General features: G+C 37.5%; 1 protein-coding gene across 2 annotated transcripts in view; it reads right to left on the bottom strand.

The window, feature by feature from the left end:
• Positions 1 to 7,538: 7,538 nt before the first annotated feature.
• The window catches only part of LOC102254851 (cysteine-rich secretory protein 2), a 12,477-nt gene continuing 4,457 nt past the window's right edge, over positions 7,539 to 15,558 (bottom strand). For both annotated transcript variants that reach the window (XM_014536279.1, XM_005862066.2), the window contains 7 exons: positions 15,253 to 15,323; positions 13,977 to 14,093; positions 12,737 to 12,824; positions 11,906 to 12,051; positions 11,391 to 11,488; positions 9,538 to 9,626; positions 7,539 to 8,091 (listed from right to left, as the gene is read on the bottom strand). In XM_014536279.1, coding sequence (XP_014391765.1) covers positions 7,964 to 8,091; positions 9,538 to 9,626; positions 11,391 to 11,488; positions 11,906 to 12,051; positions 12,737 to 12,824; positions 13,977 to 14,093; positions 15,253 to 15,321 — 735 coding nt within the window. In that variant the 5' untranslated portion in view covers positions 15,322 to 15,323 and the 3' untranslated portion in view covers positions 7,539 to 7,963. The remainder of the gene's footprint in view (positions 8,092 to 9,537; positions 9,627 to 11,390; positions 11,489 to 11,905; positions 12,052 to 12,736; positions 12,825 to 13,976; positions 14,094 to 15,252; positions 15,324 to 15,558) is intronic.

The following is a 15,558-nucleotide window of genomic DNA, read 5'->3' as shown; positions in this document are numbered from 1 at the left end:
TCGCAGCATTAGGAAGGTTGAGAACCACTGCTCTAGGGAAAAAAAACTTCCTCCTGATTCCATCTTTTCCAGAAAAAATATCCTGATAGCTCTATTGCTAATTTTTTAAAAACTGAGTAGAAGAAAAACAAAGTTACTTGTTGAGACTTACTGTCTCATATCATAACTAGTTCCCTCTACCCACCTCCCAGCCCCTTCTCTTTCTTTGTATGGCTGGGACATTTGTAATGGAGGAGGGGCAAACATGATAGGATCAAGATTTAAAGTGAAGGAGGTAAGGCCCAGCCAGCATGGCTCAGTGGTTGAGTGTCGACCTATGAACCAGGAGGTCGTGGTTCGATTCCAATCAGGGTACATGCCCGGGTTGCAGCCTTGATCCCTAGTAGGAGGCATGCAGGAGGCAGCCAACCAATGATTCTCTCTCATCATTGATGTTTCTATCTCTCTCTCCCTCTCCCTTTCTCTCTGAAATCAGTAAAAATATATTTTAAAAAAATAAAGTGAGACTCTCCAGCCTGACTCTCCAGACTCTCCCTGTCATGTGTTTCACCATTAGAGCCAGCCCTTCCCCACATGCTCTGAGCACCACAATTCAAGCAGAAACAGTGTCACTACCTTCCCAACTGAATCCCTCCTACCAAGGTGTGTTACTTATAAAGAGAGACAACTGGCCACTCAATATTTCAGTGCCCAAAGCATAAGAAGGTCTCTGACTCCCAGAAGTGATCATTGGGTGAGAGGCAGCCATGCTCATGGATGTGGGTTGCTGCAGGCTTGGTGTGAGATGTCCTGATAGATGATATGGTTTTAACACACCTCACCTCTTCATTACTGTCCTTTGGACATCAATTCAAATACCCTGTCAAAGTTTGACATCAGGAAAGAATAGAATGTTCTAATGTTCTGGTTGTGTTCTCCACAATGCACAGTAGCATGGGCCTTTTATTTGCCTTGAGTGAATATTTTCCTATAAATGCCCCTAGGCTTGTGTCCACACCTTGGTAATGCTGTCATACAGCTGTCATGCCACATTTGTAATTAATGAAAAGCTCTAGATCTTTTTCAAACAAGATACTCATGTGCCAAGTATTGCTCAACCTGTTCTTCCACAGCTGATTTTTGAACCTAAAGTCTCTCTTAGTTACTGTGACTAAACAACTAAGAGAGACTTTAGTTACTCTTAGTCCAGCTTTTCAAATGCTTGCTACACTTGATTCTGTCACTTAAAATATTAGCCAACTGTCCAAGTTTAGCATGATTATGTTCCCCTTTAAGGGCTCCTCCTTTGCAGGGACAGGGTAATTCGAAGGCCAAGCATGCAATAACAATGTTGGGTTTTTGCACATAAAAGGAGAGCAAAGGGAAAGAATTTTGAGAGCCATTTCATTCCAGTCATGATGGGACTAATGAAAGAGCTTTGCCTTATGGGAAATACTGTCCTCCAATGACCACACTGGAGTCTGCCAAATGCATTGTCTGCCCTCCCTAGTCCACACCATGGGACAGTTGGCTTGGACTTTAGAGCACAGTGGGGAACATATTAAAACACACATTTCTGGTTCTCACCCCAGTTTCTGATTCGATGTGATGCTACTACCAGTTGAGAGATGACTCTTTAAGGTCCACTGCCTTATACTGACCTACCCTGTCTAATTACACAGTCTTTCCTTTCGTTTCCACTTCATAAATTGCAATTACATTCCAATCTTATCTCTAGCAGGAGTAGATCTAGGTTACCCTGCCTGGAATTTTGAGGTTTCCCAAACATTTCACTTGAAGTTGATGATATCACTTGGTTTAACTAAGAACTGAAATTTTATTTACGAATTCCTGAGAGGTTGCTCATTGCTGACCCAATGCACTGCCTAATTGCCTGCTTCCATAGAAGTCACTGGAAGCACTGATTAATAACTTCTAATCAAGGTCAGATTCTTGTGCAGAACAAACCCAGTACAGAGAACAGTAGATTGGTATTTTGCCTTGTTTTTCACCTGTTTCAAGTACCCATCATACCCATTATATTTAAAAATAGCCCCCACGCCCTGACCGGTTTGGCTCAGTGGCTAGAGCATCAGCCTGTGGACTGAAGAGTCCCGGGTTCGATTCCGGTCAAGGGCATGTGCCTTGGTTGCGGGCACATCCCCAGTTGGGGACATGCAGGAGGCAGCTGATCAATGTTTCTCTCTCATCGATGTTTCTAACTCTCTATCCCTTTCCCTTCCTCTCTGTAAAAAAATCAATAAAAATATATGTAAAAAATAAAAATAGCCCCCATGGTTTAATATGAATTGAATAAAATTCTGCTGAACATTTAGATGAACTATGGGCACATATACAAGTTGTTTTACAAAATGGGATTAATTTTCATTTATATTCATACACTAGCAAAAAGAGAAACAAATTTTGTTTAGCACAATTTTTCAAAAAGTGCCAGTTTATATATTACTCTGTTTTATATATGAAGTCATGGTTCAAGAATGCTAAAAAGTAAAAGAAATATATTTTAAATGACACATATTTGCCAAAGATTAATATCAAACTTTCAAGGCATTTTTTTTGACTCTTCCATTTGCCACGTGTTAGTCACCATACATTGCTCTCCTTCCTCATCATTTTTCAGGTGAACTGATACTTATTCCATGATGACTTGAAAAGGTTTTCAATATTCCCCAAGCATGTCGATGATTTGTGACTGTTTCCTCACAGATTATTTTTTTCCTCTTTCAGCTAATTGTGATGGACTGTAGAGTTTAAAGAGTTATCTATTTGACAGAAAAAAATTAAAATAGGAGATAGACACTAACTTTTGCCGCTTTCGGTGGATCTTGCATTCACAAGCTTCAGCAAACTCTGAGATTTAGCAAACTGCTCCACTCACTCTCAGAGAATCTAATGTAGTGTCATGATTTTAAGAGTCATCTATACAGTGAAACTCAACTGCCACTCCATACTTCCACTTTTAATATGCCCCCAACTGAACCCTGATTTTCTTACCAAACCTGTGCCTCCATGCCATATCACTGCAATCTATTTTGACGTTTGTCTTTTCTTAACTTGTTCTTTTTTCCCTCCCTTCCATCCTCCTTTTCTGCATCTGTTACTGTTTTTAAATTGAGGCATAACTTGCATACAATGTAGTGTACAAATCAAGGGTCCATGGCCAATTTAATTTTCCAATATGTATGTAGCTCTGCATCCATCACTCTGGAAGGCTTTCTCGTGTCCTCACACAATCAGTGCTCTTTAGGATTCAATCTATTTCTTGTCACCTTTTTTTATAATTACAGGCCAGATTTTTTAAGACAGTGGCAATGGAAGTCAACAGAATCGAGTCACTATCTTATTTTATGAAGTTAAGAGGAAGCATTTTATGCCTGACTACCATGAACGACAAGTCTTAAAAGGCACAAAGTCAAAAATATACACATTTTCATAAATATAGAACAAGTAATCTACTTGTTCTTAATGTAAAGAAAATTGTTCTTTTCCAATGAAATAGTGTGAATGCATTTGCAGTCCAAACTGTCAAATAAGTTCAGTCTAGATTTAAAAAAAAAAAAGCCAGCATTGTGCAGTGCTTAAAAACATTAGGCTTTTGCCAGGCTCTGTCTGGGTTGAGTCCACGCTCTGACATTTGCTGGCTGTTTATATCTGGACAAGGAGCTTAACTCTCCTATCCCCACTTACTCATCTGTAATGTGCAGACAAAGAACTATTGTGAAGGCAAAGGGCAAAAATGAATATAAAAAATTCAGCATACCATCTGGAATGTAATATGTTTCTAATGAATTTTGGTAGCAATAAGTGGAGACAGGCAAGTACATTAAAAGGTATTGAGTATCATTAGTATCTCTTACTCTTAAATACATTACAAGCATTATTTCACTTAATCAAAAAAAGAGAAAAATCATCTCAATTTGAAATAAATAGATATCTGATGACATTTTAAAATTTTATATACAAATCCAGAGTGTCTTTTACAATTATATTTCCCAACATTAGGAGTTTTGGTTTTATAATAGTCACCATAAAATGTTTTCGTGTGTGTGTGTGTGTGCGTGCACGCGCGCTCATGCATGTGTATGACAGGTAAAGGTAGTGCTCCCCTCTATTTGCTCTTAAAAGAGCCATAAACTGTAAAGTTTTCACCCAATCATTGCTGGTTGCTCATAGGGCCCTAGGAATTTTCTCGTGTGTACTAACAAATATTGTCACCTCCCCCATAACATCCGCTCTTTTCCTATCCTTCTACTCAGCCTCTTTGACAGATCTGGGCTGCTAAGGACCCATACCTGGCAATATTCAGTGAGCGTGTTGCCAGTAACTTCAGACCTCAAAGCTGAGTTTGTTTGCTGGATGCCATGGAAGCCTCCAGTGGCCACTCATCAGTTATCACCGTCTTTGCTGCCGGCTGCCAGTGCCAGAGGGATAAGGATGAAGGCTTCATTAAGCCAGCATGAACTTGTCCTTTCTGGAACTTTCTTTAATTTAAAGCCATGATGTGTTCCATTTAAAAGTGGTGAGCCAGCATTTCTCTCTTTGGTGTTACATTTTATATCAATTTAGGAATAATTTTTACCATCCTGAAGAATGGTGTGTGTCCCTCATGGCTGGGAAACCTTATGTTCTTATCTCCTTTGTTAAAAAAGTGTGCATTCTTGAGGGCAAGGATTCCTTCTGCTTAGTTCCCTAACAGCCGCATCTATTTCTATACATTGAAAACCATCAATTCATAGCAATATATCCAATTCTAATACAACAACACAGGGTTTATTTCCACCTTCCTCTCTTCCATATGCGTAAATCCTTTCCCAACAGTGAGAACCCTGGTTCCCATTGTTTATATGTATTTGTTCAATCATAGCATAAATAGTAGTTTCAGAACTACTAACCCATGTGTCTAAGGTTAAAAACAAACAAGAAAGTCTTATTAGAGTTGAACATTTGTTTACGTACATATAGAAGACATATAGTCCAAAATGGCATTCGAACAGTATTTGAATTAGTTCTGTGATGTGTGTTTTTTCACCCTTTATGGTGATTATAATATTTCTTTTAAACTTTTAATACTTTTAAACTATTTAAAGTATAGTTTAATTTGTTTTTGTGTTTATTCCATTTTTGGATTTTTCTTTCCCCCTTTGTTGGTTATATTTTATTTGAAGGAGTATGTGAGCATTCACATAATTTATAAGTTAAAACTATACAAAAAGGAAGTCAGAGAAGAGTCACTCCCTCCAACCAATTTTTCCTACCCCTTTGCCACCCTCTACTCTGCCCACCCCATTCTCACCAACCAACTGGATACAACCAATTCCCTTAGTTTCTGGTGCACTTTTCCTATGTTGCAAAAATGTGAATGTACAGGTGTATTTTTGCATTTACCCTTTTAACACAAAAGGTAGAATACTATCAAAAACATTTTTGCACTTTGCTATTTTTTATCTATCAACTAGAGGCCCAGTGCACTGGTAGGGTTCCTAGGCTTGGCTGGCAATCAGGGGTGATCTGTGGGGCAACCGGTAGGGCAATCAGCAGCCCCCACTGGCATCCACCTTGGCTGGCCTGATGCTGCCCACTTGCCTGCCTGGCCCCCTGCCACCGCTGCTGGTCGCCTCCCTTGGTGCTGCCTCCCCCCACCCCCAGACTGCCCCACCACTGCCGCCAGTCACCTCCCCCTGTGGGGAGACCAGCAGAGCAATCGGGGGTCCCCTGCTGGCACCCGCATTGGTTGGCCTAGGGCCTGTGGCCTGGAGGCATCTCCTGTATTGAGTGTCTGCCCCCTGGTGGTCATTGTACGTCATAGCAACCGGTTCCACTCTTTGTTCCACTGTTTGGTCAATTTACATATTAGGCTTTTATTATATAGGATATATCTTGGAAATCACTCCAGATAAGTTCATAAAGATTCTTGTTCTTCATAAAAGATATGTGGCACTACAATATGTTGAATAAACCATAGTTTATTCAACCAACTTTTTGTGTGTGGGCTATAGACTTTTTCAATATTTTGCAATTACAAAGACTATTTCAATAAATAATGTTGCAATATGAATCATCATATGGTTGAAGAACAATATAAAATTTCTAGAAGGGATTTGAAGATGAATCCTAGAAAGATGTCTGGGTTAAAGAGTAAATGCACATGTAGTTTTGGTAGACATTGCCAAATACCCCTCTATAAAAACTGTAGCAGAATGTGTTTTGTTTTTTATATTTTTACAATTTGAGCAGTGAAGTGCTATGTCAGTGAGGTTTAAATTTCCATTTCTTTTTATGAGTGAAGTAAAAAATACTTTATGTTTAGTGACCATTTTAATCTATTTTGATAATTATTTGTTCATGTTCTTTGCCCATTTATCATATTTCTCACACACACACACTTTTTTTTGAGAGGTGATAGCTTCTTAATAGCTTTTTCTATATAGACAATGGGCAGTTTAAACTTTCTATCTCTAATAGAGTCAATTTTTGTATTTTTATTTTCCTAGAAAATTATTTATCTAGGTTTCCAAATATATTTGTATAGAGGTTTTAATAGTTACCTCCCTGCCACATCTCTTTCTCTTTATTTCTTACATTTTAATAGCTGTTTCTCCCTTGCCATCTTGTTAAATTCTTTTTATCTTTCTTTCTGTATTAAGCCACCTAGTCATTTGTCTATTTTATTAATTCTAAAACACAGAATTTTGATTTATTAATTATATACTTTGATTTTCTATTATCTATTTCATTAGTTTCTGTTTTTGACTATCGTTTTCTTCTTCACTTTAGATTTACTCTACTGTTCTTTTTCTTATTTTAATTTTTTTAGTAAAAATGTTTGAGGCAATCATTTTTCTTTTTATCACTACCTGTAAAAGATAGAGTGACTTGACTGTTGTTTTATCAATCTTAAATTACAATGTAGGCAAAGACTCATCAATGATAAATCTCTCTAAAATACTTATTACTATTGTTTTTCTTCTTCTTCTGAGGATATATTTGTATATATTGTCAGATGGTACCCTCTTTTGAAAAATGTATCAACTAAATAAATAGGATTATCAAAATGTCAAAAAGTAAAAAGAGCCCTGGCCAGCTTGGCTCAGTGGATAGAGCATCAGCCTGGGGACTGAAGGGTCCCAGGTTCGATTCCGGCTGAGGGCACATGCCTGGGTTTCGGTCTCGTTCCCCAGTGGGGGGTGTGCACGAGGCAGCCAATCAATGATTCTCTCTGATCATTGATGTTTCTGTCTCTCTCTCCTTCTCCCTTCCTCTCTGAAGTCAATAAAGACATATATTTTTTAAAAAAAAGAAAGAAGTAAGAACATATTTTTTTGTTGTTAAAGTTTAATTTTATAGGCAAATATTTTGGAAATTTTGTGCGATATAATCATATAACTGGGCTGAGTCTAGTTGGAGTAATTATGAATCCTATAAAATATTGCACAAGAATCATCTATGTGGTTGCTTAGATACGTACTTTATTCTAAAAGCTGACTACTTAAAAAAAAAAAAGGACACCATAAGACAAAGGTAAATCCAATCTTTGAATTCATTCTTTATACATGTAAAAAATCATGTGGTAGGAATGACAATGATGTTACATGTGTTGTTTTTTTCTCCAAGTTGTTTCATGAAACATGTGATTCTTCATTTTAGTCCAAAATTCTAGTGACCTAAACCCTGTGGTTACAACTTTAAACATCCTCAACTTGATTTAATTTGTTAACTTTAAAGTACCAAATGTATCTCAAAGTCCAAAGTTGGCATTATGTTGCTTTTGTAAATCGATGTATGAGAGAGATTTCTGTGAAGAGCCTAGAGAAAAAGATGCATTACTGTTTGGAATCAAATTTGTAACTAACAGGCTTACAATTTCCCCTCTGGGAAGTGTCAATTAAATGATGCACCCTTCTCCACTAGGTCTAAGTAATGCAGCCCTTTTCCACTTAATCTTGAGCATTGCACGTTGCACATGTCAGTAAATTTTGTTTTCACATAGACAAGTAGCCTTGCACTTTTCCTTGAGCAATTCGTGCCCACAGCCAGCTGTTGTCTTCAAGGAACCACAGTTACTAAGGAGATCTTCGTACTCACAACTATTGGCTGTAACAAAAACAGATTAGTTACATGTTATTTTCCTTAGTAGCAGCAAAACAATTCATACTTTCAAACTGCATAGGTGTAGAGGGAGCCTGGCTGGGCAGTTCAGTTGGTTAGAGAGTCATCCCAATACACCACGGCTGCAGGTTTGATCCCCGGTCAGGGCATATACAAGAATCAACCAATGAATGCATAAATAAGTGGAACAACAAATCAAAGTCTCTCTCTCTCTCTCTCTCTCTCTGCCCCTCTCTCTCTCTCTCTCTTGTCTCAGTTGGATGCTTATGCTAATAGGATAATTCCAAGCTCTTTAGCAAACAGCATTCAGCAGTGGTATATTCAACTTTTTTCTTCTTTAGTTGATTTATAGCTTTGATATCATCAATATTCTGAATTATAGCTTTATAAAAAGAAGGCTAACTAAAGGTGAATGAATTTGAAAGGTAAAAATCTCAGTGAATGGGTCAACTCTATTGTTCATAATTTTAATGAAAGTATCCCAACTATGAAAGACCAACAGGTTTTTTTACTTCTATTTATGAGAACTTTGAAATGATATATATGACATTTATTTTCTCCTTTTGCAACAGTATGAACAAATTTTGTATACAGATTGAATTTTTGTCATTAAAGAGTACACAAAACTACTATCAAATTATAGGGTAAGTGATCATTTGTCAAGTCAAACATTATGATTCCAATTATACTATAAAAATATGATAATCAGCATGATGAACATATTAGCACAAAATAAATTTAATATTTGGTTTGCCTGTCTAGATTGAGCCATAATATTCATCTCACATCTGTAGATTTATAATTTTCATTTTTTCAAAATACCACCTTTTGTCTAATGATACTTTGATGAAATGAACTAGTTACCAGAAACTTGTATAGTTAATATAAATGAGCTCTGCATAGTCACAAAAGCCATTGATGGTAGATGTTTCATCATGTTAGAAGTGGTAATAATCTTTTCACTACAAAACATATCTATATATATATAAAAGGCTAATTTGCAAAATGTCCCCTCGGGAGTTTGAACGGGAGACGGGGAGTTCAATCGCTAGCTATGATATGCGCTGACCACCAGGGGGGCTGCACAGAATGAAGGAAGGCCCTGGCCAGCAGCAAGCAACCAGGAAAGGGATGCCCAGCCAGAAGCCAGAAGGAAGGCCCTGGCCAGCAGCTGGAAGGCCCCAATCAGCCCTGATCACCAGCCAGGCCTAGGGACCCAACCTGTGCATGAATTTTGTGCACCAGTCCTCTAGTGTAAGTTATAAAAGTGTATAAAATGTTCCCTTAAACACATTCTGTTGAGGAATCTTTCTGTATTTTGCATCAAGATAGTATTTAAATTGGTAACCCTAGGAGATTTCCTAATCCATAAAAAGAAAAGAAAATATCAACTCTTTATTATAACAGCAGGTAAAATCACTTCAAACTTACTGCATAGTCCATTGTTACAGTTATTGGGGCAACTGGCACAGGGTTCTCCTTGTTGGTAAGGGGTATTCTTTTTACTCACATTATTGCCACTGAAATTTAAAAAAACATAGTGTCAAATATTTTTCACTTTGCTGTTTCATTTATACTCCGAGGGTAGCATTAGTCACCAAATATACCTAGTTATTAAATATATTCAGATATGTTACCAAAAGTGAAAAAGTACAATTCCCAATGTGTAATTCAGATAGCCTCCAAATTAAGAAAATACCTCAAACATTGACCCATCTTTTTAACTATAATTCTGTAGGTTGAACAACTAAATTGGGATAACTACAGTCTCAACTTTTCAGAGTATATTTCAACACTCTCTTTATCTCCCATGAGACTTGGTTAAATTGGTGAGGCAGTGCACCCCAATGTGCTGGCTAGGGTTAGAACACATCTCCTACCTAGACAGACAGAAGAAACTCTTGGAGGCTAGAGAGTTGTCGTATGAAAGAAAATACTCAATGCTACCATATCATGTATATTTGGAAGATGATAAAATATCATAATTTCTCTGATATGTACTAGGGACAGTAAATACTTCTAGGCAGGAACAATGATATTTAAATAGTTAGTGGCGTGTCTGGGTGGGGGGAGGTTCTCTCATCTCTGCTGCCCCTCATTATTCACTCCACCCCTCACTTCAGGTGCCTCCCCTCTCACAGCCAGGCAGTGAGTCTGAGTGCATTCTACTAGGACTTTTCACTTCTTTCTAGTGGCAAGCCACTGTGAAGGCCACACTTCTCAAATGGGAGATCAAGATCCCCAGGTTATCTACAATCTCAAAATAAATCCTGTGGGAGATTTGGTTTTGGGGGTGCCCCTGTCTCTAGTCATAAGGAATTAAAGCTAAGACATGTGTTGAGATTAGATCTTTGATATGTCCATAGGCTTTATTATGGATGACTTCAAACATATTGCTTGTTGAAACAGCATGTTTCCTGCTATAAATCAAGACAGTATGGGGTGGTTCATTATGGAGTTGTTTTTGTGTGTGAAAACTGCTGAGGCCGGCCGGTGTGGCTCAGGGGTTGAATATTAACCTATGAACCAGGAGGTCACAGTTCGATTCCCGGTCAGGGCACATGTCTGGGTTGTGGGCTCCAGGAGGGGGTGTGCAGGAGGCAGCCAATCAATGATTCTCTCTCATCATTGATGTTTCTATCTCTCTCTCTCCCTTTCCCTTCCTCTCAGAAATCATAAAAAATATATTTTTTAAAAAACTGCTGAGAAACAAAGACTTAAGATGTTAACTTTTTCTGGACTCTGAAGTATATTAAAGATCTCTTGAAAAACCATTGAAACACAAGAGAAGGAATCATTTTTAATGGTAAAAATGTAAATGGTTTGTAGATAAACAGGAGCAGAAACATTTTTGCAGAAAAGGCAGAAATCACAATTTTTGATCCCAAATTTGCCACTGCACTACCACCCCTTGCTTAATCATCAAGCATCATTAGGGCATGAAAGTAGTAAGAACTGATGATATCTAATTGAGAGACATGCACACTCCACATGCTCAGGGAATAATCTTTAGCACTTGGGAAAGGCAATTGTGAGAGAAGACATTGTTTTATAATTGAGAAAACAGAGCTTCAAATTTATACTTGGTCTGAGAACTTGGTCTCTTCTCTGGTAAGTTGAATGTATCTCACCTTAAAAATCATTCACCTAATAATCATTTCCAAAGAAATACTTTCCTTTACTGAAACATATGTTTTTATTCTGATTTGGCTAATATATGAAAATTTAAAAATATCAAATTGCAGATAAAAGTATTGACTTTAATCTCTGGAGTGTATACTTACGCAGGACAATAGTGGCAAACGTAGAAGTATTTTAGAGTCTCTTGATTGGGACAATAAGCAACTCCACATCCAAGACGGTAAGATGAGTACCAAACAAGCTACAAATCCATAAGGGGATATATAAAGAATAACGTAAGAAAGGGAAAATATTAAAGGACAAATGCCAAATAAAAACTTGAAAAAATGTTACGACTATAGCTTGCAGCCATGTATTTTATGGAAATATTTACAGTATTGAAACAAAGTCACACACTTTGAAAATATTAAATTTTTGTGTGCATTCACTACTCTGTTCATTTGTGATGTTGGAAAAATACAGAGTGCACTTTCCAACCAAGAGTTGTGCAAGCCATCAAAACAAAATGATAGCTGCGGGTGAAGTACCAGTCCAATGTTACTGTATTGTACCTATTTGGGCTCTTTTCCCCAAATTGAACACTGGGATGGGTCATAATTTGAAGAAGCTTTCTATATTAGAGCATTCATGGTAGAAGTATTTTCATTGTTCCCTTTACCTGGGTATAATGTCCAACCACTGCACCGGGAGACTTTGATCCTACACCATAAACAAAATCGTGTCTCTCTTCATACCAATTTTGGACTGCATTTGACCACTCATTAGGGTCACTTGACATATAGAGATTCTCACCGCATTTCGTATCTATGAAGGAACAGATCATGAGGAAAGCAATAAAGCTTCAATGGTAAAAGAAATCAACTATTTGTACACCAGGATCCTTGATATGTCTTCTGTGTTTTTTGAATAGGCTATATGATTCCATGCGTTATAGTTACACAGTCCATACAAAATACTTGACTGTTACCAAATTTTTTTTAATGAATCAACATAATCAAAATATCATCCTGATTTTAAAAAGTTTCATATTTGTAAAGAAAAAAAATCAGGTACAATTCCACATAATTCAACATATTTTGTGAATACAAAATAAATAATTTCAGAACACCAAATGGCTATACAATATCACAAAAGGACAGTGGATTAGAAATCAGAAAGCCTGGTTAGCTTTCCGATATATCTCACTATATCAGGTTGTGTTCTTGGATAAGTCATTCCTTCCACATCCTAGTTTACTCGTGAGCAAGTTGGGAGGAACAAATTAGATACTGCTTGAGATATTATTTGCATAAAAATAATCAATAAGCACAAAATGGCATTAATCATAACTATTTATCCATATACAGATACTGTGATTTTAAAAAGCCAAATATAAGTAACATTTATTCATAGTCTTAATGTAATACACCAGAAGGATCCATTCTATTTTATTTGTCCACTATTATTTTATTTTTTCATTTATTCAACAAATATTTACTAATTCACATACTGGTTTTTCGTTCCTCTGGATCACTGTGTTGTAAAGTGCACTTGTTTGCCCACTTCTGGGCATTTGCTGTTGCTTCTCTATCCCATTCCTAATTATTATAAGGAAAAAATATATACACTTAAAAGTTCAACTCCAACAAAACATATGCATTGTAATCTGATTGATAAGATTAATTTGCACTACTTCAAAACTTCTGTAGATGTATTATCTATTTGTCATTGTTCTTACAATATCTCTGATGTGTCTTTATCTGCCACAATGCCCATTTCCCACAAAGACAGTCCATAGGTGATGTATCTAACAAGAGCAATGACTATTTATGATCACACAGCAGCCACACCTGGGATTTTTAGTGATGGTACTATTCTAAATACTGACCACCATGTGAAGTATTATAATTATACTAGAGGCCTGGTGCACGAAATTAGTGCAGGAGGGGGGGGGTCCTCAGATCGGCCTGCACCCTCTCGCAATCTGGGACCCCTTGGAGGACGTTTGACTGATGGTTTAGGCCCCATCCCGTAGCAGGATGGGTCTTAAACCGGCAGTCGGACATTTCTCTCACAATCCGGGACCACTGGCTTCTAACCGCTGGCCTGCTTGCCTACCTGATCACCCCTAACCACTCTCCCTGCCTTCCTCATTGCCCCTAACCACTTGCCTGCCTGCCTGCCTGATCGCCCCTAACCACCTCTGCCTCAGCCCCCTCCACCACGGCTGCGTCCAGAAGGACATCCGGAATGATGTCCAGAAGGTTGTTTGGCTGTCCAGTCTAATTAGCATATTATGCTTTTATTATTATAGATTATTATTATAGATTTTGATAGTAATAAACTGGTCTAGATTAGTCACAATTCCATTTGTAGCCCACTGTTATCATATAGGAGATATTTAGTTTTCAGAGACTGCGCCCTGGAAAGGGTACTATTTACCCTCAGTGGCACTGATTCTTAAAGAAAGGGGGTTTATTTTAGACTAGGAAAGAGAGTGAAGAAACAAATGTAACAGCTTCACATTTGATGCCTGATGGTCTGGTTTCTAATTCTGCCTTCCCAAATTTTTAACTCTGTAAACTTGATGAGTTGTTTAACCATTATAAAGTAAAACTAAGAATTTCTTCCCATAACATAACTCAAATGAAATAGCAAAACAGAGGCAGAATGTTGTAAGCCACAAAGTTCTTCACAGATGCCAACTACCAGCTTGTTCCCACCACTTTCCTTAGATTACTGCTTCTTACCATCCTTAGCATGTTGCTGGCAGATGGAGAGACTGATTTCCTTAATTCATTGTGTTTATTTACAATCTCTTTTTGGATATTCGTTTGAGTGGTTAACAAAGCAGAAAAGGCTGGATCCTAAAGGGAAATAAAATCGGGGTTTTTAAAACATTTTTGAAAAATATTTAACATATAAGAGTAAATAAGTTAATTCAAGGAAGCAAGGACCACTATAAAAAGTGTTCAGTTAAGCCAATATTAGTTGTCAAGCATTGCCAATGAATCTCAGCCAAAGCTACGAAAAATAGGAAAGAAGTAACTTGAAGATTTGAGAATGGAAGTGTAATTCATGGCATGACAAAATTTTAAACATTGTTTAAGGCCACAAATGCCCATTTCTAGTTCTAGGGAATTCTTAATATGACATATGAGTGATAATATTTTATAACCACAAAGGTGCACAATAGGAACCCTAAGACATATTCATTTACATTTGATCAGGCTGCAGCAAAGGGAATAAAGGGGAGGTCAAGGTTCATCCTAGATTTGGAGGGAACTTTGACCTGGCATGGTATCTGTATTTAGAGACAGAATCTATTTAAAATGTATTAGGGGAAGAATATTTAGTCTCAGTTGAAATGCATTCAAAATTCTGCTTAACTCATTCTACCTATTGTGGTCAGATTTTATGAAATCACTCAAAAGACAATTTTTCAATATTAAAAAATCTCCAAGGTAATTTGGAGGAAGCAAAGTCATCCAGTTAGTGGACTCTTGCTGATTCTTTTCCTTTATTAACAGAAATATAATTAAGGTATTAAATCAATCACCAATACTTACTGGTTTATCTTTGTGTGTGGGTGTGTGGGAGTCTAAGTCGGAAGGGAGATTAGGGTGTGTGAATTGTTCCATAAAGTTCATGTAATTTAATGACCTAAATCTATGATTATCTAAAATACTATTTCAACATGTATTCAATATAAAAACTATTAATGCGATATTTTCCTCTCCTTTTATACTAAATCTTTTAAATCTGGAATGTATTTTACACTTTACAGCACAGCTTATTTTAGACAAGCCACATTTCAAGTGTTCAATAGCCACATGTGACCAGCAGTTACTGTACTGGGCAGTGCAGCCTTGGACTTTCATCTAGGTAATTGCGCTAAGTGCTCTGAGCAACCAGTGAGTACTTTGTGATGGGCCAGACACCCCCGCTCTTCCCACTCTCAAAGTGCCTTGCCATCCCACAAAGTTGCCTGGGTAGGGCTGGAAGAATTTTCCACTCTAACATTACCTTCCTTTCTGCAGGTAAAGATGGAAGCAGGACAGCAGTCAGAAACACCACCAGTGAGAGTAAAGCCATTGCTGGGAAGTAAGTCAAAAGAGAACAAAGTAGTTCTGCATTGAAACTAGTAGTACATGAACAAGAGGGGAAAATCATTGTAGTGATCATGGCTATCTCACAGCCACCGTGACTCCCAAATTCATAATGTAACAAGAGAAGACTGCCATATGGTGCCAGTACAATAATAGTGGAACTAACATTGTCTCTGGTAGGGACAATCTCTCTCTCTCTCTCTCTCTCTCTCTCTCTCTCTCT

The sequence above is a fragment of the Myotis brandtii genome, unplaced genomic scaffold (assembly GCF_000412655.1).
Source record: "Myotis brandtii unplaced genomic scaffold, ASM41265v1 scaffold16, whole genome shotgun sequence".
NCBI lineage: Eukaryota > Metazoa > Chordata > Mammalia > Chiroptera > Vespertilionidae > Myotis > Myotis brandtii.
Note: the sequence above shows the minus strand (reverse complement) of the source record. Positions and strands in the feature narration are given on the sequence as shown.